This window comes from Eubalaena glacialis, chromosome 3 (assembly GCF_028564815.1).
Source record: "Eubalaena glacialis isolate mEubGla1 chromosome 3, mEubGla1.1.hap2.+ XY, whole genome shotgun sequence".
NCBI lineage: Eukaryota > Metazoa > Chordata > Mammalia > Artiodactyla > Balaenidae > Eubalaena > Eubalaena glacialis.
In genome coordinates, this window is record NC_083718.1 from 59,266,802 (window position 1) to 59,291,030 (window position 24,229).

Below are 24,229 nucleotides of genomic sequence, written 5' to 3' on the forward strand. Positions count from 1 at the left end.
ACTCATATTTACTATATTCACAATCTTATACTTACTATAAGGTTACAATTTAAGTTTCACGCAATATATTTATATTTTAAAATCTTTTGGATAAAATGTCTTAAAGTCTGATTTTCTTACCAAAGATTCTGCACTGTACTAACCTTGAAGAGCAATCCTCCCTGGATCAATACGAAAAAAAATTTTTATGATCTTAAGGTGTACTTTTTCATTAGATTATCCATTTATGACAGTTTCGGATTTGCCAAAACAACCAACAGCACAATTGTACCTTGAATATTAACAAATTGTTCAGGCACACTTAAGTAACTAAATGAGAGGATGGGTGCTTGCCATCACACCTATGTGATAAAACACTAACTCTAACATGCTTTTCTTTTTCTTCTTGCTACTTCTCATATTTCCTTTCAAATATATTTTCTATTAAGAACAAAATCAATTCATGAAGTTTGAGTTGCTCTACTTAAGGTCATTTCAAAATGAAAAAAAAAAATTATTTTTTAGATACTTTCCACTAGGAATACACTAAAACTTTACTGTAACACACTATACAAAGTTTTATAAGAACAGTTTATTTTCAAGCCCTAATAAAAAGGGCATTTATAATGTAATAAAATGTAACTAGCAAAAAGTAACATCAACTATAATGTGGCCCCATGTTTTGTACACAAAGGACAGTACAGTTATAACAGAACATTCCATAGTTTCAAAAATTACATAAAGCATACTTAAAGCTATTCATAAATATGCTGTGACTGTCAGGGTTGGCCAACTTTTCTGTAAAGGGCCAAATAGTAAATATTTTCCACTCTCACATGTTCTTATCTTTCTTATTTCTTTTTTTTGTGGGGGAGGAGGGCTGGGTAAGACTGTATAAAAATATAAAAACCATTCTTGGCACAGAAGCCATACAAGAAAAAACAAGTTGTGGGCCAGATTTGCCAGTAGGCTATAGTCTGCCAACCCTAGGACCCTTCCCTTTCAAAGTAGCTATTCATTCCTATTTGCTTCAAAATATTAAAGATGAAAGAATTTTTAAATGCCCAACGCTACATTTTCCAAAGGAATTAATTTCATTAAAAGTAAGGGTATACCTATAGTAATATAAAAGACTAGACTATCTATTTTACAATTTAAATATAAATCATTCCCATACACATTGAACATGTTAGAATCAGAGTTCGATCTGCCAAATTCAAGAATCTTATCACTTAAAAAAATAAAACTCTAGATCCCAGTGAATTTTCCACAAGTTAAAGACAGGATAATAAACTTTCCAGGCAAAAAAAAAATACTGCAGGAAATGAATTAAAATATATTCATTGTCAACTGAAAGGTCAATTACTCTTTAAAACTGCATGAGAACTTTTGTCGTTTTTTGGGAGGGTGGGCGGGAAGTAAAAGACATGCAACCTAGAAACATGAGAATGTAGTTTACTTTCCACTGAACGCTACAGATATTCATCCTTGGAGGTACTGTATTTTAAAATATAAAGATTACTACATGATTGAGGTGGAATAAGATTAGACCTTAACAGACTGTACTCATGAATTAAACACTACAATTTTGTATTTTAGATTTCTAAATGAAATACAAATCACAGGGGAGGAAATTAAATGCTTGAGTTCAGCTGATATGGGACCCAATCATACTCAATCATCCACTGGTTAGATCTCAGTGTTTTCTGAAACACCACCGGTTATTTGCAGGGGAAAAGGTCAAAAGCCCAAACAATACTTCTAATCTCACAGCACTTAGGATCTAAGCCACATATTTGGCACTTGATTATACTTAGGCCAAATGCAATACACACTGTGATGTGGCATAGTATTACTTAATTCCTGCAATGATTTAAAATATTTATTCCCACCTAAAACGTAAGTAACCTTAAAGGAATTTTTGTCACTCTGAGTACCAAGCATAATGCTAAAATATGTAGATACACAAATATTTCTTAAATAAATGAATGAAATTAATTAATATACAAATATGCTCTCTTCCAGGGTGAACTAACCTAGCACTAAGCCTTTAAATATGGCAATTAAAGACAGGTATGACTCTGTCATCTTTTCCCGTCAATTATTTCTCTAAAATCGGTCATTTTTTATTTCCAGGACCAGCACCCTAGTTCAAGCTTTATCTCCTCAAATTAGACGTATATATCATGGATTCTTCACTATTCTAAACTGCATTTTACATAATATACTGCCAGCTTAATCTTCCTAACGCAAACCTTTGCTCATGCCATGCCCGAGCTCAAAATCCCTCTAAGATTCTCCACTGCTTTACACAAGGTCTGTGCTGTTCAGTGTTTCTAGGGAGTTTCTCCAAGGCCTGCTCTCAACCTGCCTCTCCAACCTCACATTCACTGTCTCCTAGGCATACTGAAGATTCTGTTCATGTCTGTACTTTTTGCTTTCACATATGTCAAAATGCTATGCTTCTTACTTTCTACTCTTGCAAATCCCACTAACTCTTTCAAACTTTCCCAGACTTGGTCATTTGAAAATGAACTGAAACTAGCATTTACCGGAGACCCACTGCATGGAACTCTGACAGACCCACAAAGATGAGTAAGAATTGAGCTTCTCAGGGGAATTTACAGTCACTTGGAGAGAGAAGACACATGTAACTATAATTTAATATGGAATATCATAAATGACACTAAAAATGTATAAGTAGAATTATAGTGGAATTCTTTAGTCAGGGAACAAGAGATTACTTCTGACTGGGGATAAGTAGAGGTATCATGAGAAAAACATCATTTAAACTGATAGCTGAACCTTGGCTTCAAAAGGCAGAGATGGAAAGGACTTCACAAGTAATGGAAATAGCTCAATAAAAGACACTCGAAACCTACAGCAATCAATGCTCTTATAATTCATTTGGAAATTCATCACATACCGTTTTGAAGTTGTCTACATCATTTTTTGGTCTTTTTTTTTTTTTTTTGAATTTAATTTTTTTTCCAGTTGCATTGAGATATAAATGACATACAGTACTGTATAAGTTTAGGTGTCCAGCATCTAGGTCATTTTTTGTTTAGCTAATACTGCATATATTTATACCCTTGATAGGGCCTGGTCTAATAGGAGAGATGAGATATAAACTTGTAAAATAAGGGGAGTAACAGTAATTATCTTGCATGGTTATGGTAACAAGTGAGGTAACATGTATGCAAAAGTGGCTACTACATAACAGATGCTTGAAAACGGATAGTTTCCTTCATTTCTGGTACCTAACTCTTTGTTACAGGCAGTTCTAAAATGACCCCTAAGATTCCTGCCTCCTGGTATAAACACCCTATAAAGTCCCTACACTTGAGTGTGGGTGGGACATATGAATATGATGGATGTCATGGCTGTGATCACATTGTGTTACATGGCAAAGGTGAAGGGGTGCTGCAGATATAAAGTCCCTAACCACTTTGGCTTTAAGTTAATCAAAGGGAGTCTATCCCAGATGAGCCTGACCTAATCAGGTAAACCCTTAAAAGAGGCCTTGGGCCTTCCCTTAGAGAGATTCTCCTGCTGGCCTTGAAGCAAGCCCCCATGAGTGCTACAACTGCAAAGAAATGAATTCTGTGAGCTCTGAAGGGAACCCCAAGTCTTAGATGAGATTGAAGCCCCAACCGAAACGTTGATTGCAGCTTCATGAGACCATGAACAGAGGACCCAGCTAAGCCATGCCCAGACTCTCGATCCATGGAAACTGTGAGATAATAAATGTGTGTTACTTTAAGGTGCTAAATTTTTTTGTAACTTGTTATGGAGCAATGTAAAGCTAATTAATACACTCTCTCCCTCTACTTTCTCTCAAACACCTTCCCTTATCAAGTGTATTTTTTAATCATTTTAATTTGTTGAAACAGATAATGTAAAAATGCAAGAATGAAACAACAATATTATAAAGTCCTTTCTTCCCTCTCACTCACTCTCTCTCTCATACACATGCACGCGCGTGCACACACACACACCAATTTTATAAACATAGAAAGTATCTGATTGGAAAAGAAACAGTATCTAGCATACCAATATTATTTTATTGGAACATATTTCCTCATCTGTAAAATGATATAATAATAGTATTGACCTTATAGGAGTGATAAGAGGATTAAATGAATTCATGTCGGTAGGCAACTTAAATTCTTGTTACTCAAAGTCTGGTGTGACCAAGAGCAATGGCATCTGGTAGAAGATTTTTTTTTTTTAGTAAGACTTCATTTTAACAAGATCTCCAGGTAATACATGTGCACATTTAAAGTTTAAGAAGCGCTTCGTTAATGAGCACTTATCACTCATGTAAGTGCAATATGATCATTATATTTCTTAAAAAACTCATTTCTTTTCTATACTCTCTTCTTTTCATTTGAATATAAAGAAATTTCATTTGCAAACTGATTTCTATAGTAAAAGCTGTTTGTGATTATCTTTTCTCTAATCAGACTATGAATTAAGAAATTAAAAGAAAATAAACCTCTAGTTGAGTTTGAGACTATTTTGCTCTCTACTCAAAATGAGTTAGAAGTAGTATTAGACAGCTAACAGTCACTCAGATCAAGGGGAAAATTTTTTTTTCTAGATAGCATTTAACCAATCCAAATACCAAAACAAAAAATGCAGATTACACGAAACATAAAAAGTACAACCAAGTGTGAAGCTTGCCTAATATTACTGTGAATCTGGTCTTTTACAATTACTTGGGCATGTGTCTTAAAGGAAATCACACTGTATTTGCCATCCGTTGCCTTCTTGTAGCTTACTATCCATTTTACAAGTAACTAAATACAATTCTGAGGTCAACAAACAGAAAGCCAGTTTGAAATCCAAAGGAAGCAATTCCAAGTGCACCTCAAGTTTCAAAGGCAGGAGCAATTCAGAACTTGTGGGAGTATATAAACGTGACAAGGTAGTTTAAAGACAATCCCTATAGGGCTTCCCTGGTAGCACAGTGGTTAAGAATCCGCCTGCCAAGGCAGGGAACACAGGTTCGAGCCCTGGTCAGGGAGGATCCCACATGCTGCGGAGCAGCTAAGCCCATGGGCCACAACTACTGAGCCTGCACTCTAGAGCCTGAGAGCCATAACTACTGAGCCTGCATGCCACAACTACTGAAGCCCGCGTGGCTATAGCCCGTGCTCCTCAACAAAAGAAGCCACCGCAACGAGAAGCCCCCGCTCGCCACAACTAAAGAAAGCCTGCACGCACCAACAAATACCCAATGCAGCCAAAAATAAAATAAATAAAAAAATAATAATTATAATCCCTATGATGTTGCATTGATGGACTTAACTTTCTGCTAAGATTCCTTGCATTCAAATTAATACCCTTTAACACACTTCACTTTTTGAACAGCATTTGAAAAATATGCAAAGGTACCTTAATTCATTTTACTTTAGATGTTTCCCAGGAAATTAAGAGCAACTTTAGTCCTTTTAAATCTGCATCCCTTTTTAGTTAAATTACAGGCTAAGGTAAGACAATTTAGAGTGACTTGAACTTCCACTTTTGCTTTGACAGGCAAATTGCTGAAAATAATTAAATAAAAGAATACTCCAATTCCCCCCAGCAGGAAGACATTTCTATGCCACCTCCAGTTCTAACTTTTGATATTTGCGTTGACAGAAATGTCAATTACAGAACTAATAATAAAGTGTATTGAAAATGTATTAAGTGTCTGATCTATAAAAGAAAAGAAACTATTACTTCCTACTCTGTGATTTCTGTAGCTTTTTTAATACAGGTGATGGCTAATAGATTTTCAAAAGACAAGGTGACATCTCAAACAGTGAAAAACTGTTAAGAACAGAAGTGAAAAACTTTTAGGGAAAAACAGAAATCTGATGACTTGCTCTTATTCAGACCATATATAAGAATGAGAAATTGAAATTTTTATGTATGTTTTTCATATTTTCAATTGCAATTCCATAAATGTTACCTCTTTTTTTCTAGTCTTTCTCAGTATGAAATCATTTTGAAGCAATGTAAAAGGAAAAATATTTATTCATTTATTACTATAATTTTATTATAATAAATATATTTATATTTACTTATTATTTATTCCTTCATTTATTATTTTTCATATTGTTTACTGAATCTCATTGAGAAGGTGGCATTTGAGGAAAGATTAGAAGGAGAGGAAGGAGAGACCCATGTGGCAATCTAGGAAGGAGTTCCAGCCAGAGGGTACAGCCAGTGCAACAGCTCAGAGGCAGAGTACACCTGGTGTGTTTGAAGAATAGCAAAGGACAAGGGTGGAATTTGTGGGGCAGAAAGTGACAGGAAATGAGGTCAGAAAGGTTAAAAGCAGAGAGCAAAATCACAAACAGCCTTGTAAACTATGGTGAAGAACTTTGGAAAGTGAAATGAAAAGCCAACGGAGGATTTTTAGAAGAGAAGAAATGTGATCTGACAGATTTCAAAAGGATGACTATGGTGATATGGAACACAGACTAAGGGGTTGTGGACAAGGATGGAAGGCAGCAGACCCGTTAGGAGGTACTGCAATAACCCAGTACAAGAAATGACAGGGCCAGAGAGAGGTCAGATTCTGGATTCTAAGATTTGGAGCCTAGGAGTTGCCACCTGCTGACAGGGGAAGACTAAAGGCTTGGTTGTGGGAGAATCAGCCTTCACCCATTTACTCCACCTGGAACACATCCCCTCCGTAGAATAGAAAAGAGAGAAGCAAAACCATCGTACACATGCAAGGCCTCACGTCCAGCATGGATCTGTGACTAGCTAGGAACCCCTCTGGTCTTTCTGAGTGTGTGCACAGCCTTGCATGTGTACACAGCCTCCCAGACCACCAGTGATATGTAGAATCTAATGAGGTCCATTCATTCCTTAAATCTCCTTATTAAAATTCTGGTCAATCTGTGGCTTTCCCCAACCAGAATTACAACCTCATGCTACTTAAAACATTGGTCTTCCCATTCTTTTGCCATAAAAAAATCACTATTGTTTCCAACAACGTTCTAGAAATATGGGGTTTTTCTACATTTGCTCCAAATCAAGTGAGTCCCTTCCAGGGGTGAAAACAAAGCTACTAGTTTTCACAGCTTTCCCCACCCTAGCAAAACCACCACGATAATAAGCCAGTGGTGGGAATGAGCAGAATGGGAGCAGCCTCAAGCACTAAAACACCACAGACTGTTCTCACCCAAGGTTCAGTGGTTTTTAAATAAAACCACTTAAATAAATGCTTCTCAATTTTTTATATAATTTGATCACTTTCTCAAGACCTTAACTGGCTGTTTTCTGACAATTTTATTGACATTTATGATTGCTTTTTGATGAGCAGATTTGCCAAGCTCCTCACCCAAGCCATTCTGCACTAAATACATTTTAAATGTAATTTGCCTGAGCAACCTACTAAAAAATGTCATAGAAAATATTTTTAAACATTTCTAAGTACGGAAATTGCCAGTATGCTAAAATCACTATTTTCTTTTGACTGTTAACATGCCTTTGTTGAAGAGCTTACTCAGGTGACCTTAAGTAGAAAAAGCCTCTAAGCAGAGTAAATAGCATTTGCAAAGACACAGAAGCACGTCAGGGAACTGCATGGTTAAGTGTTGGGTGGGTAACTATTTTTAGCTCTCCCTTTCCTACTACAGATGAGCTCCAATCTCTTACACCCTAAAAATGCCCTTTGTTGGCCAGATGCAACCCAATGTTTTTACTCCAATCTCTTTTCTCGTCTTCTCCATCAACCTTCTTGAAAGAATAGTTTGAACACTATTCAAACTTCTCCCCTTCCTCACCTGTAGTCAATCCTCAATCCACTACAATAAGGCTTCCTTCCCAACTTTACGAAAATTACCCTCAGAGGGGTTCAGTAATCTCTCAAATTTACCAAATCCAATTAATTTTTGGTCCTTATCATACTGAAACTCTTGTTCCATTTGTCAATACTGCACATCACTCCTTCCTTCTGAATCTCAGCTCCTTAGTCTATTACTACATTGTCTTAGCTCTCCTCATATTGTTCTGATCATTTTTCTGCAGATAAGTCCTTTAGCTGCACTTAAAGGATCTCTTAAACTCTACTTCTGAACCCCCCCCCCACATTTCTCCCAAGGAAATTTCAGCCATTATCACTGCTTCACACTGATGACTCTCAAACCTTTATCTCCAGTTGTAAAACTTCTCTCACAATTTAAGACTATTTCTAATAACTGAAAAGTAGCTCCACTTTAATGTTCCAGAGTGAGTTCAAATTCATCAGTGTCTGAAACTGAATGAATCTTACCCCCACCCTCAAAGCGACTCTTCCCAGGGGTTCCCTATCCCATTTGTTGGCATCCACATCATCCAGTCACCTCAGCTACAAACCTAGATTGAATCTATGATTCTTTCTCCTCCCTTCTCTTCTGCTGCCCATGACATCCAACTGAGTTACAAGCCTCACTGCTTTAACCTCAGGAATATTCTCAAATCTCTTTTACCCCTCATTCCGTACATTTTGAGGTAGTCATTTTGACACAACTGTGTCAAAAGAACTTTGTCAAAATGGCTATGTCAGAAATGAAGCTTGACAGCATAGCACAGGGAGATGGGCTTGGTGCTTTGTGACCACCTGGAGGGGTGGGAGGGAGGCTTAAGAGGGAGGGGGTATGGGGACACGTGTATGCGTATGGCTGATTCGCTTTGTTGTGCAACAGAAACTAACATGGTATTGTGAAGCAATTATACTCCAATAAAGATCTATTAAAAAAAAAAAAGAAATGAAGCTTGAGCCCAATTTAGCTCTCTGCCAAGACTGGAAAATGATGGCCTATCCAATACTTCCTACATGATTTTAAGATCCTGGCAATGAATGTTTCTAAATATTTTGCTGATTAATAACAAACCAACACTGGGATCATTTGGTTTGCCATTTACTTCTATATGTATCCATTTTCTAGTAATGTTACTTTCCATAAGTAAATGGTTCTTCCCTTAAAGTACACATCTATACAACTTTCAAATCTCATCAACCCTAAAATAATTTTCACTGGATCAAAAAATACCTTTCCAAGACTTGAATGGCACTGAGTAATATGTCAGACAAAATGTATGGTAAATAAACTAACGGTGTGCTTCTGTGTCTGAAAGACTTCTTTTGAAGAGAATATTTTGGCTTCCAATAGATTTTCTACAACCTATCATTTAAAGAAGTATGTGTGGCTTCTAGCTGACGTATTTAAAATATTCTATATCTAAAGTTCTTTTTCTTTTTAATGCACCAGTTTGTCTGCATGCTTGAAATCACTCTTCAAAATGCTTTCACATAAAACAATGCTATTTGGAAAATAGGTCTCATGTTATATTTTCATATTATATTGCATTACATCCTTCTATCCAAAGTTCATGATTTTAGACAGATGTAAAATATGATCTAGAAAATGTAAGATCTACAATATCTTGTCTGTAAAGGGAATACTAAAAATACTACCTTTTAAGCAATTAGAAGCGGAGTTACAATTCAGTGGTTTAAAGAAAAATACAGGCATGCCTCATTTTATTGGTCTTTGCTTTACTGCTCTTGGCACACATTGTGAACTTTACAAATTGAAGGTTAGCGGCAATCCTGGGTCCAGCAAGTCTATCGGCAGCATTTTTCCAATAGCATTTGCTCACTTCAAGTCCCTGGGTCACATTTTGGTAATTCTCACAATATTTCAAACTTTTCCATTATTATTACATTTGTTATGGTGATCTGTGATCAATGATTTGATGTTACTATTGCAAAAAGATTACAACTTGCTGAAGGCTCAGATGATGGTTAGCATTTTTTAGCAAAAAAGTATTTTTTAATTAAGGTATGTATACTGTTTTTAGCTATAATGCTATTGCACACTTAATAGACTACAGTGTAGTGTAAACATAACTTTTATATGCACTGGGAAACCAAAATTTCATGTGGCTCACTTTATTATGATATTTGCTTTATTGCAGTGGTCTGGAACACAACCCACAATACCTCCAAGGTATGCCTGTACTTTGATTTTGTGTGTCATGAAAATTCATGCACTTTAGGGTAAGACTGCCATAGGTTTGAATTCTGTAGATTATACTTTTTTAGCCCTATGACCGCGAATAATTTACTTAAAATTTTTTTAGTCTATTTCCTCACATGTAATATAAAGATGATAATAGTCATTTCTCAGGACTAATGTGATTAAAATATGAAACTAGGTCTATTAAATATCAAATACATTATATACACAAAGCAGATATTTAATCCATTTTAGTTAGTTATCCTTCTTTTAAGTTAGTGGATAGAAGTGAGGAATTTTTATTTACTAAATTAGAATAAAAGGCATAATTATGTGATACTAAATTGTATAATATATTTTTACTGAGTAGGGCTGAGTCATTCTATTATTTTTCTTCTTTCCCAATTCTAGCTCCATATACTTTTTCATTTCTAAAGGAAATGGCATTTTTGCAAGACATTACCTGAAATCTTGTGTTCAAGTAACTTTCTGGTAGATACTTGTCACACCTATTTATTCTTCTTCCTGAGCACACGGCTCAATTATATTCCCCAACCACCCCTGTGGTTCTTGTTTAGCAGAAAAGAATGTGCACAGCTTCTACGTCTGGCCCAAAATTCTCCTTCATGTGATCTCTGGTCTTTTCCTCTTCACGTTGGCTGGGATAGAGATGACAACAGTGTTCCCGAAGTCATATAAAATATAATGGAGTCACATAATGGAAGTGAGGGCTGAACTCTGTGATCACTAGAATACTAAGGAAGTGATGTTCTGTGACTCCAAGGCTAGGACATAAAAGGCATTGCAACTTCCACCTTGGTTTTGGGGATTGCCATCTGGGGAAAGCTAACCATTATACCATAAGGATACCCAACCAGAACCATGGGGAGGCCTATGTGGAGAGGAAGTGAAGTTTCTTGCCAACCGCCAGCATCATTTTGGCAGCCATGTGAATCAGCCCCTTGGAAGCTCCTCCAAGCTTTCAATCCCACCCAATGAAGTCTTCGGATAACTATATCCCCCAGATAATATCTGACTCTTCCTAAGAAACTCTTAGCCAGAATTGACCAGACAAGCCTAATTCCTGACCCACAGAAACCATGAGATAATAAATTTTTAAGTCAAAAAAAAAAATTACTTCCAACCACATGTAAAAATTTAAATAGATCACAGACAAATCATTAAGGAAAAAAACTGACAGGGAATTCCCTGGCGGTCCAGTGGTTAGGACTCCATGCTTCCATTGCAGGGGGCCCAGGTTCGATCCCGGGTCAGGGAACTAAGATCTCTCAAGCTGCACAGCACAGCCAAAAAAAAATGACAAATTAGACTTCACAAAAATTAAACTTTTGTTTCTCAAAAGACAATGTTCATTTCTTTTTATGGCTGAGTAATATTCCATTGTATATATGTGCCACATCTTCTTTACCCATTCATCTGTCGATGGACACTTAGGTTGCTTCCATGTCCTGGCTATTGTAAATAGAGCTTCAGTGAACATTATGGTACATGACTCTTTTTGAATTATGGTTTTCTCAGGATATATGCCCAGTAGTGGGATTGCTGGGAGTGAGGTGGATGGACCTAGAGTCTGTCATACAGAGTGAAGTAAGTCAGAAAGAGAAAAACAAATACCATATGCTAACACATATATATGGAACCCAAAAAAAAAAAAAAAAAGTGGTTATGAAGAACCTAGGGGCAGGACGGGAATAAAGACGCAGACGTAGAGAATGGACTTGAGGACACAGGGAGCGGGAAGGGTAAGCTGGGACGAAGTGAGACAGTGGCATGGACTTACATATACTACCAAATGTAAAATAGATAGCTAGTGGGAAGCAGCCGCATAGCACCGGGAGATCAGCTCGGTACTTTGTGACCACCTAGAGGGGTGGGATCGGGAGGGTGGGAGGGAGGCACAAGAGGGAGGGGATATGGGGATATATGTATATGCATAGCTGATTCACTTTGTTATAAAGCAGAAATTAACACACCATTGTAAAGCAATTATACTCCAATAGAAATGTTAAAAAAAAAAAAGATATTGTTCAGAAAATGAAAAGGCAAACTACAGAGAGGGAGAAAATATTTGCAAAACATATCCGATAAAGGACCTTTGCCAACGTATACAAAGAAATCTTAAAAATCAACAAGGAGACAAATAACCCAATTTTAAAATGGGAAACAGATTTGAATAGAGTCTTGACCAAGAAGATAAACAGATGGCAAATACCATAGAAAAAGATGCACGACAGCATTAGTCATTAGAGAAAATTCAACTTAATATCACAAGATACGATTATACACCCTCTAGAATGGCTAAAATTTTAAAAACTGACAGTGCCGAATGTTGATAAGGATACAAAGCAACTGACTCATCAGGAAGGAAAATGGCACAGCTACTTTGAAAAACATCTCAGTTGTTTCCTACAAAGTTATCAACATACACTTACTGTAAGACATAGCCATTCCACTCCTAGGTGTTTACCCAAGAGAAATGAAAGCACATATTCACCAAAGACTCATACTCAAATGTTCATAGCAGCTCTATTCCTAATAGCCAATAGCTAAAAACAACTAAAAGGTCCATTAACTGGTGAATTGATAGATAAACAAATCGTGGCATATCTTTACAACAGATTACTACTAACAATAAAAAGGAACCACCTATTGATACAACATATATAAATCTCAAAAGTATTACGCTATGTGAAAGATGCTATATATCAATACAAAAGTCTGTACTATATGATTCATTTTATATGAAATTGTAGAAAAGGCAAAACATGGTGACAGAACACAGATCAGTGATTGACAAAGACCACAAGTGAGGGGAAAAGATGGACTGTAAAGGGGCATGAGGGAAATTTGGCCAGGCGGGAGGGTGGAGGGAGGGGTGGTTAATGGAAATGTTTTATATCATGATTCTTGTGGTAGTTATACAGATGTATATCTATTTGTCAAAATTTGATGAACCAAACACTTAAAACATGTACATTCTATTGTATGTAATTTATACCTTCATAAATTTTTTAAATGAAGACACTCAGAATAATGTCTAGCATACTAAGCACTCAACAAATATTAGCTAAAGATAACTTATTTTTATGGCAATCAAAGAAAGGAATGGTTTCATAGACAGAAAGACTGAGAATTCTAAAATACCCTTTTCAAAGATAACATAAATTAAGAAATTTTCTTTTAATAAACCCTACCCTGTAAGCAGATAATATAAAGGTTAAAAGTAAAGATCTGTCATTTAGCTCTAATTTCTATAAAAAGTACTGAGCACAGAGCCAAATGAAGTGTGACTCTCGTGAGGTTGGTTAGCATCTCTCAGCAGCATTCAAGTAGTAAACAGAGCAGATACCAGCTAGTATTTCAAAAAAGTGAATGGTAACTGAAAAGGCAACAACAAAAAACAAGTCAGAACTGAATAATGTCAAATGAGGAGTAGGACATGACATATCACTGAAATTCTAAAAACACTTGAGAGAATTTGAAATTTCTCATTAAACACTTCAAAAGTACTTAAAATAGGGAGCAAGACAGCAAAGTTAGGCTGTCAAATTTAAATAGTTGCATAAGTGGGACTGGGGAGTATTCAACCAAGGAACCAAACAGACCAAATTCTCTTCTGCATCTAGTAGAATCTAGTCTAAGAGTAGCAGAAACTACAGAGAATCACCACTCCTCGCTCTATCCCTCCCATAGGCACGTGCGCGCGCACGTGCGTGCACACACACACACACACACACACATCATTGAGGATTATAAGTAAAGCAGCTATGTAAAGAGAGGGAACTGAATAAATTTCACTTCTTACCCTCTTCTGCTTCATCCTCCTGGGGTGACAATGGGCCCCCTCCACTAATAGGAGTGATTGGTTCCTCCTTCTCAGACTCTCGCTGTAGACTCACCACCTCATATATTGCATCTCCAGCATTGGTATGGCCTTTTCCCTCAGACTGAGAAAGATATAAACACATGTTTCAACATTAGAAATTTGAAGGAGGGACTTCCCTGGTGGTCCAGTGGTTAAGAGTCCACGCTCCCAATGGAAGGGGCCCAGGTTCAATCCCCGGTTAGGGAACTAGATCCCATATGCTGCAACTAAGACCCAGCGCAGCCAAATAAGCAAATATTTTTTTTTAAAAAAGGGAATTTGAAGAAAACATTGAAAGACAGTATCTTTCAGTGGTCATTAAAAAGAGCTAAAATGAAGAGCAGCATGTCATGTTTGAGCTACAGCATGTCTGAAGTTGAGAAAAAATTTTAAAGTATATTGTTCTTCCCATAATATTCTAAATGTATGGTTCTTTTAGTATTATTTTAACCAATACAATAAAACCTACTAACCATTTTGAGAAAACTCAATTTCATTTATCAGAAAAACCTGAGACACCACAGATTCCAGGGCAGACAGATAAGCAAGTGATGCTGGATTCTCAGGACTGATTACCTTGCTCTGAGGTAAAGAGATACCAGCTATATCCATCAGCTAATTCATGGAAGTAGATACTTTTCACCTTAAAAATGGTTTATATTCTAAATGGCCTTTGGTTAAGGAGGAAAAATTAAGGCAACAGACAATTAACCAACCTAGCACGGCCTACAAAGCCCTAGACAAATTGGACCTTGCCTCTCTCTCAAGCCTCATCTCACACCCAAAGACTGTTACTACATTTCAGCCACTCTGGCCTTGTTTCAGCTCTGGGAACTTTAAATTCTTTTCCCACTCAAGGTCTTGGGACATCCTTTTCTCTCTGCCAATACAGCTTTTCCTCCTACTCTTTGCTAACTCCCATCAATCCTGGATCCTTACCTCCTAATGTCACTTTACAAAGAATCTAAACTAAGTTTCCATGTTTTTGATTCCCAGCATACCTTGTCCTTCTCCTTCACTGAACTTACTACATTATAACTACACATATTTCTTATTATTATATTTATTTGTTTAATGGTTATCTCATCCAGAAGAGAGGAAGCATCGTATGCGCAAGGATTATGTTGACTTTCAATCAGAAATAATATGGTATCTGACACACAGAAGGTACTCAACAAATATCAGTGGAATGAATGACTAGACTAATGGTAAAACATGAATTTTAGAGTCAAATAGATCTGAATCTGAACTCAAATTTCACTACTAATAAGAATGTGCTCTTGGACAAAACACTTAACTTTGCTGAGTCACAGTATCTATATCAATAAAATGGAAATAAACCACCTTAAAATTATTAAGAAGATTAAATATAACAATACTTTGAACATAAACCAAGGTGCCTGGAACAAATTTTTACTACTATTATTATTATTTCAATGTTTATACCACCATACTAGACTCTAAACAAAATAAGAATAATATAAATCTAACTTTACACGTAAAGGAACTAGAGAAAGAAGACAAACAAAACCCAAAGTTAGCAGAAGGAAAGAAATCATAAAGATCAGAGCAGAAATAAATGAAATAGAAACAAAGAAAACAATAGCAAAGATCAATAAAACTAAAAGCTGGTTCTTTGACAAGATAAACAAAATTGATGAACCATTAGCTAGACTCATCAAGAAAAAGAGGGAGAGGACTCAAATCAATAAAATTAGAAATGATAATGGAGAAGTTACAACAGACACCGCAGAAATACAAAGCATCCTAAGAGACTACCACAAGCAACTCTATGCCAATAAAATGGACAAGCTGGAAAAAATGGACAAATTCTTAGAAAGGTATAACCTTCCAAGACTGAACCAGGAAAAAACAGAAAATATGAACAGACCAATCACAAGTAATGAAATTGAAACTGTGATTAAAAATCTTCCAACAAACAAAAGTCCAGGATCAGATGGCTTCACAGGTGAATTCTATCAAACATTTAGAGAAGAGCTAACACCCATCCTTCTCAAACTCTTCCAAACAATTGCAGAGAAAGGAACACTCCCAAACTCATTCTATGAGGCCACCATCACCCTGATACCAAAACCAGACAAAGATACTACAAAAAAAGAAAATCACAGATCAATATCACGCATGAATATAGATGCAAAAATCCTCAACAAAATAGTAGCAAACAGAATCCAACAACACATTAAAAGGATCATACACCATGATCCAGTGGGATTTATCCCAGGGATGCAAGGATTCTTCAATATATGCAAATCAATCAATGTGTTACACCATATTAACAAACTGAAGAATAAAAACCATATGATCATCTCAATAGATGCAGAAAAAGCTTTTGACAAAATTCAACACCCATTTATGATAAAAACTCTCCAGAAAGTGGGCATAGAGGGAACCTACCTCAACATAATAAAGGCCATATATTACAAACCCACAGCAAGCATCACTCTCAATGGTGAAAAACTGAAACCATTTCCTCTAAGATCAGGAACAAGACAAGGATGTCCACTCTCGCCACTATTACTCAACATAGTTTTGAAAGTCCTAGCCACGGCAATCAGAGAAGAAAAAGAAATAAAAGGAATCCAAATCAGAAAAGAAGAAGTAAAGCTGTCACTGTTTGCAGATGACATGATACTATACATAGAGAATCCTAAGGATGCCATCAGAAAACTACTAGAGCTAATCAATGAATTTGGTAAAGTTGCAGGATACAAAATTAATGCACAGAAATATCTTGCATTCCTATACACCATTGATGAAAAATCTGAAAGAGAAATTAAGGAAACACTCCCATTTACCATTGCAACAAAAAGAATAAAATACCTAGGAATAAACCTACCTAGGGAGACAAAAGACCTGTATGCAGAAAATTATAAGACACTGATGAAAGAAATTAAAGATGATACCAACAGATAGAGAGATACACCATGTTCTTGGATTGGAAGAATCAATATTGTGAAAATGACTATACTACCCAAAGCAATCTACAGATTCAATGCAATCCCTATCAAGTTACCAATGGCATTTTTTACAGAACTAGAACAAAAAATCTTAAAATTTGTATGAAGACACAAAAGACCCCGAACAGCCAAAGCAGTCTTGAGGGGAAAAAAACGGAGCTGGAGGAATCAGACTCCCTGACTTCAGACTATACTACAAAGCCACAGTAATCAAGACAATATGGTACTGGCACAAAAACAGAAACATAGATCAATGGAACAGGATAGAAAGCCCAGAGATAAACCCACGCACCTATGGTCAACTAATCTATGACAAAGGAGGCAAGGACATACAATGGAGAAAAGACAGCCTCTTCAGTAAGTGGTGCTGGGAAAACTGGACAGCTACATGGAAAAGAATGAAATTAGAACACTCCCTAACACCATACACAAAAATAAACTCAAAATGCATTACAGACCTAAATGTAAGACCAGACACTATAAAACTCTTAGAGGAAAACATAAATCACAGCAAGATCTTTTTTGATCCACCTCCTAGAGTAATGGAAATAATAAATGGATTAATCTCCAAAATATATAAACAGCTCATGCAGCTCAATGTTAAAAAAAACAAACAACCCAATCCAAAAATGGGCAGAAGACCTAAATAGACATTTCTCCAAAGAAGACATACAGATGGCCAAGAAGCACATGAAAAGCTGCTCAACATCACTAATTATTAGAGAAATGCAAATCAAAACTACAATGAGGTATCACCTCACACCAGTTAGAATGGGCATCATCAGAAAATCTACAAACAACAAATGCTGGAGAGGGTGTGGAGAAAAGGGAACCCTCTTGCACTGTTGGTGGGAATGTAAATTGATACAGCCACTATGGAGAACAGTATGGAGGTTCCTTAAAAAACTAAAAATAGAACTACCACACGACCCAGCAATCCAACTACTGGGCATATACCCAGAGAAAACCATAATTCAAAAGGACACATGCACCCCAATGTTCACTGCAGCACTATTTACAATAGCCAAGACATGGAAGCAACCTAAATGCCCATCAACATACAAATGGATAAAGAAGATGTGGTACATATATACAATGGAATATGACTCAGCCATAAAATGGAATGAAATTGGGTCATTTGTAGAGACGTGGATGCATCTAGAGACTGTCATACAGAGTGAAGTAAGTCAGAAAGAGAAAAACAAATATCGTATATTAATGCATGTATGTGGAATCTAGAAAAATGGTATAGATGAACCAGTCTGCAGGGCAGAAATAGAGACACAGATGTAGAGAACAAACGTATGGACACCAAGGGGGGAAAGTGGCAGGGGTGGGGGGGGGTGGTGGTGTGATGAATTGGGCGATTAGGATTGACATGTATACACTGATGTGTATAAAATGGATAACTAATGAGTACCTGCTGTATAAAAAAATAAATAAAATTCTAAAAATCAAAAAAAAAAGAATAATATAGGCATAGACAGAGAAATAATATCTCTAATATCTACCTGTACTGTAATCCATTTAAATTATAAAAATAAAACTACTTTAATTATTCACTGTTTTCAAGAATTACTTTTGAACCATAAATCAAATTTCGGGTGCATTTTCAAATCATTTAGCAGATAATAAAATGTAAAACTGTCTACTACATTAAACATAGAAAAAAAAAGAAGACAGCCATGAAAAGTTAAGTGGTTACGTTTAAACCAACCAAATTTTTATTGCATTTCTGCTATATTTAAGAAACAAAGGGCTTCCCTGGTGGCGCAGTGGTTAAGAATCCGCCTGCCAATGCAGGGGACACAGGTTCGAGCCCTGGTCCGGGAAGATCCCACATGCCGCGAAGCAACTAAGCCTGTGTGCCACAACTACTGAGCCTGAGCTGTAGAGCCCATGAGCCACAAGTACTGAAGCCCGTGTGCCTAGAGCCCGTGCTCCACAACAAGAGAAGCCACCGCGAGGAGAAGCTCGTGCACCGCAACGAAGAGTAGCCCCCGCTCACCACAACTAGAGAAAGCCTGCGCACAGCAACGAAGACCCAACGCAGCCAAAAATAAAATAAAATAAATAAATTTATTAAAAAAAAAAAAAAAGAAACAAAGACCTCAATCCCTAGAGCAACCATTAAAATAATTATATAAAGAAATATAATAAAAATGAAATACTAACTGTTCAAATAATCCAAAAGATGACAGCAAAGGAGAAATAAAGAAATATAAAATAAGAAACAAGTAGGAAACAAATAATAAAATGGTAAACTTAAACATATCAATATTTATGTTAAATATAAACTGCCTAAACAATTAAAAAACAAAATTCTCAGATGTTTAAAAAAAGACAATTATTTTCTGTCTACAAAAAAACCCACCTTAAATATAGTGGCATAGGCAAGTTGAAGAGCTTAGAAGACATACCACAAAAACACTAATCAAAAGAAAGCTGTAGAGACTATATTAATAAAAGACAAAGCAGACTACCAAGCAAGAAAAAAAAATCACTACGTATAAAGAAGGACACTGCACCATGTTAAAAGGATCAATCCAACAAGAACACATAAGAATCTTGTAAGTGTATGCACCTAACAACAGGCTCTCAAATATATGAAGCAAAAAATTCATAGAAATGAAAGGAGATGGACCAATTCACATTTATAATTGGAGACGTCAACATTCCTCTCACAGTAATGAAAAGAAGTTTACAAAAATTCAGCAATGTTATAGAAGAACTGAACACCATCAACAGCAGGATCTGATATTTATATACCACTCCACCGAATAACAGCAGGGTACACATTCTTTTCAAATGCACATGAAACATTCACCAAAACAAACCATTTCCTGGATTATAAAACAAACTTTAAGAAAATTTTTAAATGTGAAATAATATGTTCAGTGACCGTGATACAAGTAAACTGGAAATCAACAACAGAAATACATCTGAAAAATCCCCAAATACTTGGGAATAAAATAACACACTTCTAAATACTCCATGGATCTAAGCCAAAGAGGAAGGCTCATATTAGAAAATATTTTGAACTGAACAAAAATGAAAATACAATAAATCAAAATTAGTGGGATACATCTAAACAGTGTACATAGGGAGATTTAGAGCTATAAATGTTTATAAGTATTTCAAGTGAGGCATCCAAAAATCAATAACCTAAACTTCCACCTTAAGAAACTCGGAAAAGAAGTGCAAAATAATCTAAAACTAGCAGAAGTGAGAAAATAAAGATAACAGCACAAATCAATAAAACCGGGGGCAGAAAAAATTAAAAATCAATGAAACCAAAAGGTAGTTCTTTACAAAGACCAATAAATTGATAAACCTCTAGCTAAATTCACAAAGTGAAAAAGAAAGAAGATACAAATTACCAGTACCAGGAACAAAAGAGTGGATATCACTACAGACCCCATGACATCAAATGGATAATAAATAAATACTGCAAATGGCCCTATGCATATTAATTGGACAACTTAGAAAAAATGCACCAAGTTTAAGGTGTACAGCATAATGATCTGATACACTATATCAATATGTATTGCAAAATAACTACCACAATAACATCCTTCACCTCACATAGTTACTCTTGGTAATTTACTGATTATACTTTTTTTTCAATTGAAGTATAGTTGATTTACAATGTTTCAGGTATACAGCAAAGTGATTCAGTTTTATATGCATGTGTGTGTATGTATATATATATATTCTTTTCCAGATTTCTTTCCATTATACGTTATTACAAGATATTGAATATAGTTCCCTGTGCTATACAGTAGGTCCTTGTTTTTATCTAATTTATATAGTAGTGTGTATCTGCTAATCCCAAATTCCCAATTTATCCATTCCAACTGATTATACTTTGATTTAAATAGGTTCAAATCAACATGCATCTTCAAAAGGGAATTTTCCTTTTATGCTTTTTAACTCTAATAACTGATAAAAGACTTTGCCTCCAACTGAAAGGAATGTTAAGGCACCTGAAAGCAAAGAAGAGATTTGGGAGGAGGACAAAAAAAAAGTTATTTTAACATTAAACCTATATTTAGCCCAGAGCCCATAAAAAGCCTAAATGAGGCCTGTGCTAGGAAAAAAGATCTAAGAAAGGGCAGCTACTTCTACTTCCAGCCTGGCTCATGCTCTCCTAGAGAGGAAAGAAGAGGTGGCTCACTTTCCGCTATTAAGTGCCAAGCCACAGGAGTTTCTGAGAGCAGATGAGACTGTGATGAACTTTTGTCATTCCCTAAAACCTACCCTTTTCTTCAGACCATCCTCCTCCCTCTAAACTATCTCTTGACTGAAAACACAAAACAGAATGATGGCCTTTGGAGAACAGACTTGTCAAGAGAGAAGCTTCTCCTCCCCCTTAACACTTGACCTCCAGTCTTACTTTAGGTCTCTTGGACATTATGACTCTGCCTCTCATTTCTCTATAACTTCCCCTCGTAGGGGAGCAAAATTTGCCACCCCAAAATGTCTCTTTGGCATGCAAATTATTTAGAGATGGAACAAATCAAGGCCAAAAAGACTCAGGAAAAATCTTTGACCTTCCCCCTAACTGCCTAAATTTAGATAGAGGGCCTGTTCGTGGAACAGAGCTGCAGTAAGAGATGTCTGCAAAGGATACGGCCTATAGGTGTGAAGGGGGAAACTCAGCAGGGCCTAGAGGTCACAGTCCATTCTGTGTCCCACTGTCTCTGCATGGCCCAGCAAACATCTCTTTACCAAATATTTGCTTTTCCATCTCCATGCGAACTGCCTTTTTTCCCTTTGAAGTTCCAAAACACTACCCCCAGCATCCTCTTTTGTCTTCAACTGAAGATGGTATTGAAGGAAGGGCTTCAGCCATTTTGGAGAATTACTCAGTTTTCCTGGGTCTCTACCATGTATACGTGTTACTAAAATTTTGTTTGATTTTCTCCTGTTAATCTATCTCATGTCAATGTAATTCTTAGGCCAGCCAGAAGAACCTAAAAGAGTAGAGGAAAATTTCTTCCACCCTAACACCCTTCTCTCCTGTTTCATGAGACTTCTCTTTTCTGAAGGTAAATTTTATTCCTAGCAGACGCAAAAAAAACAAAAAAACAAAAAACACAGGTAAAGTACTTGGAACAGTGCTCAGCACATAGTAAGTGCTATGGAAGTGTTACTTCTGGTTACTGTTTTGTGCTGTTAAATGATATAACACTTTGAGGCATGAGATGTCTAACCTGTGGTACAATATGCAGAATAACTAAGAAGCAAAAGTAGCTTCCACATCCTATTCTAGTGCTCTTCTAGAAATCTTTCTGGGCAAGTAATTATGTTAATAACAATAAGGATAGCAAGCATTCAATCCTGGCAACAACCCAAGCTCATCCCTTGAAAGGTCTTTTTCCCTGGATCTTCATGTGGTAAGTCCCCTCTTGTCACTCAGACCCCAGACATTTAAATGACACTTTCTTACAGAGGCCTTCCTTGACCACCCAATATCCACCAAGTCATCATAGCACTCTGTTACTATCTGCTATCTTGCCATTTGTTTGCCTGCCCGTCTGTCCCCTCCATGTATCCTCCATACATAGAATGTAAGCTTCATGAAGCAGGGACTTCATCTGCAGCATTTACCACTATATCCCCAATGTCTACAATAGTAATCTGTCAGAGCAGGTACTTAATAAATGTTTATTTAATTAATAAGTAAATGAGCAAACAACGCTACATGGTAGGTATTATTTTTACCTGCATTTTACACATGAAGAAGTTGAAGCTCATGGACACAACTACCAAATGACAGAATGGGGAACTAGCCTCATGCCTACTATCAGAATCAAATCATTAATATTTGGGGTTACCCTTTTGTGTCACTTTACAGTCTACAAAGTGATAGCACAGACAGTATCTTACATGCTAAAATATACTGCAGGGGAGCAGAATTTGTCACCCCAAAATATGCCACATTAGCATGAAACCAAGCAGGACCCTGTGGGGCGCTCTAGGGCAGGGGTCTCCAATCCCCGTACTAGTCCGCAGCCTGTCAGGAGCCGGGCCGCACAGCAGGAGGTGAGCAGTGGGTGAGTGAGCGAAGCTTCCTCTGCCGCTCCCCATCGCTCCCCATCGCTTTCATTACCGCCTGAACCATCACCCAACCCCACCCCGGTCCGTGGAAAAATTGTCTTCAAAGAAACCGGTCCTGGGTGCCAAAAAGGTTGGGGACCGCTGCTCTAGGGTACAAATCCTTTCCGTGTTCCCCATTTCTTGTTTGTAGGAAATGAGCTTCATTCAGCCTCCCAGGTCTTCCCTGAGTACCAAAGGTAAGATTCAAACAGTTACTAATTAGGGAAGGGTGGGAATGCAGAAAGAAATGAGGACCAGTCAAGAAACAACAGTGCAGCATGGGACAGAGACGTGGTTCCTCCTCAAGGAATATATACAACAACATATCTTTGAGTTCTTCTGCAGGAACTAAGGCCCCCCCACCCAGGTAGAGCACCAGATTCCTGGAACACCACCCTGTTACCTCACCACCAACCAATGAGAAGAAAGTCTGGACACAGTGGAAGATAACACAGACTCTGATCCCCTCCCCAAATGATTAAATGCGATTAACTTCCCCTTTCTCCCTTTAAAAAACTTTCATGGTCAAGCAGAATCTTAGGAATTGGTTCTTGGACATGAGTCTGCCTTCTCCCCAGGTTGCCGGCCTCCTGAATAAAGCAACCTTTCCTTTCTAAACAACGAGTATTGGCTTTCGAGCGAGTATTGGCTTTCGAGCAGCGAGCGGCCGGCGAGCAGCCAAACATGAGTTCAGTGACAAGCATAAGGATTACTATTTTGAGCTAAAGGCAATCAAAACCTAGCAGATTCAGGAAAGCTCTTTTACCTCTCCCTCAATTGCCTAAATTTACAGAGCAAAGGAAGAGAGCTATTACCAGAGATACCTTTTTACCTAAGAAACTTATCTGTATAACAGGGCAACCTTTGCTTTCCAAACATCTCCTCTCCCTTCCTGTGAATGGCCTTCCTCCCCTTTGTATCCATAGATCCCTCCCCTTTCTTTGGCTCAGGATGGTATATAAGTTTCAATTACCAGCAACCTTTTGTGTCTTCATATCTTTATGATGCTCCCATATGTACATAATTAAATTTTCCTCCTGTTAATCTGTCTTATATTTATTTAAATATTAGATAAGCCAAAGAATCTAAAAGGGAAGAAGGGAAATTTTTTCCACCCCTACAATATTCCCTCTCTGCTGTGATCACAGAAAACGACTCACATATACCCTCAAAGGAACTCCTTTTAACCACCACTTTGTGTCATTCTACTACTATTGTCCCTCCTTTTTCTAAACCCCACAGCATTCTGTACATTATTTTCACCTAGTATTTATCATAAC

At 36.9% G+C, this 24,229-nt stretch overlaps 1 protein-coding gene across 3 annotated transcripts in view; it reads right to left on the reverse strand.

The window, feature by feature from the left end:
- RABGAP1L (RAB GTPase activating protein 1 like) overlaps positions 1-24,229 on the reverse strand; it is a 655,755-nt gene that overhangs the window by 509,572 nt on the left and 121,954 nt on the right. For all 3 annotated transcript variants that reach the window (XM_061185687.1, XM_061185686.1, XM_061185688.1), the window contains exon 11: positions 13,810-13,951. In XM_061185687.1, coding sequence (XP_061041670.1) covers positions 13,810-13,951 — 142 coding nt within the window. The remainder of the gene's footprint in view (positions 1-13,809; positions 13,952-24,229) is intronic.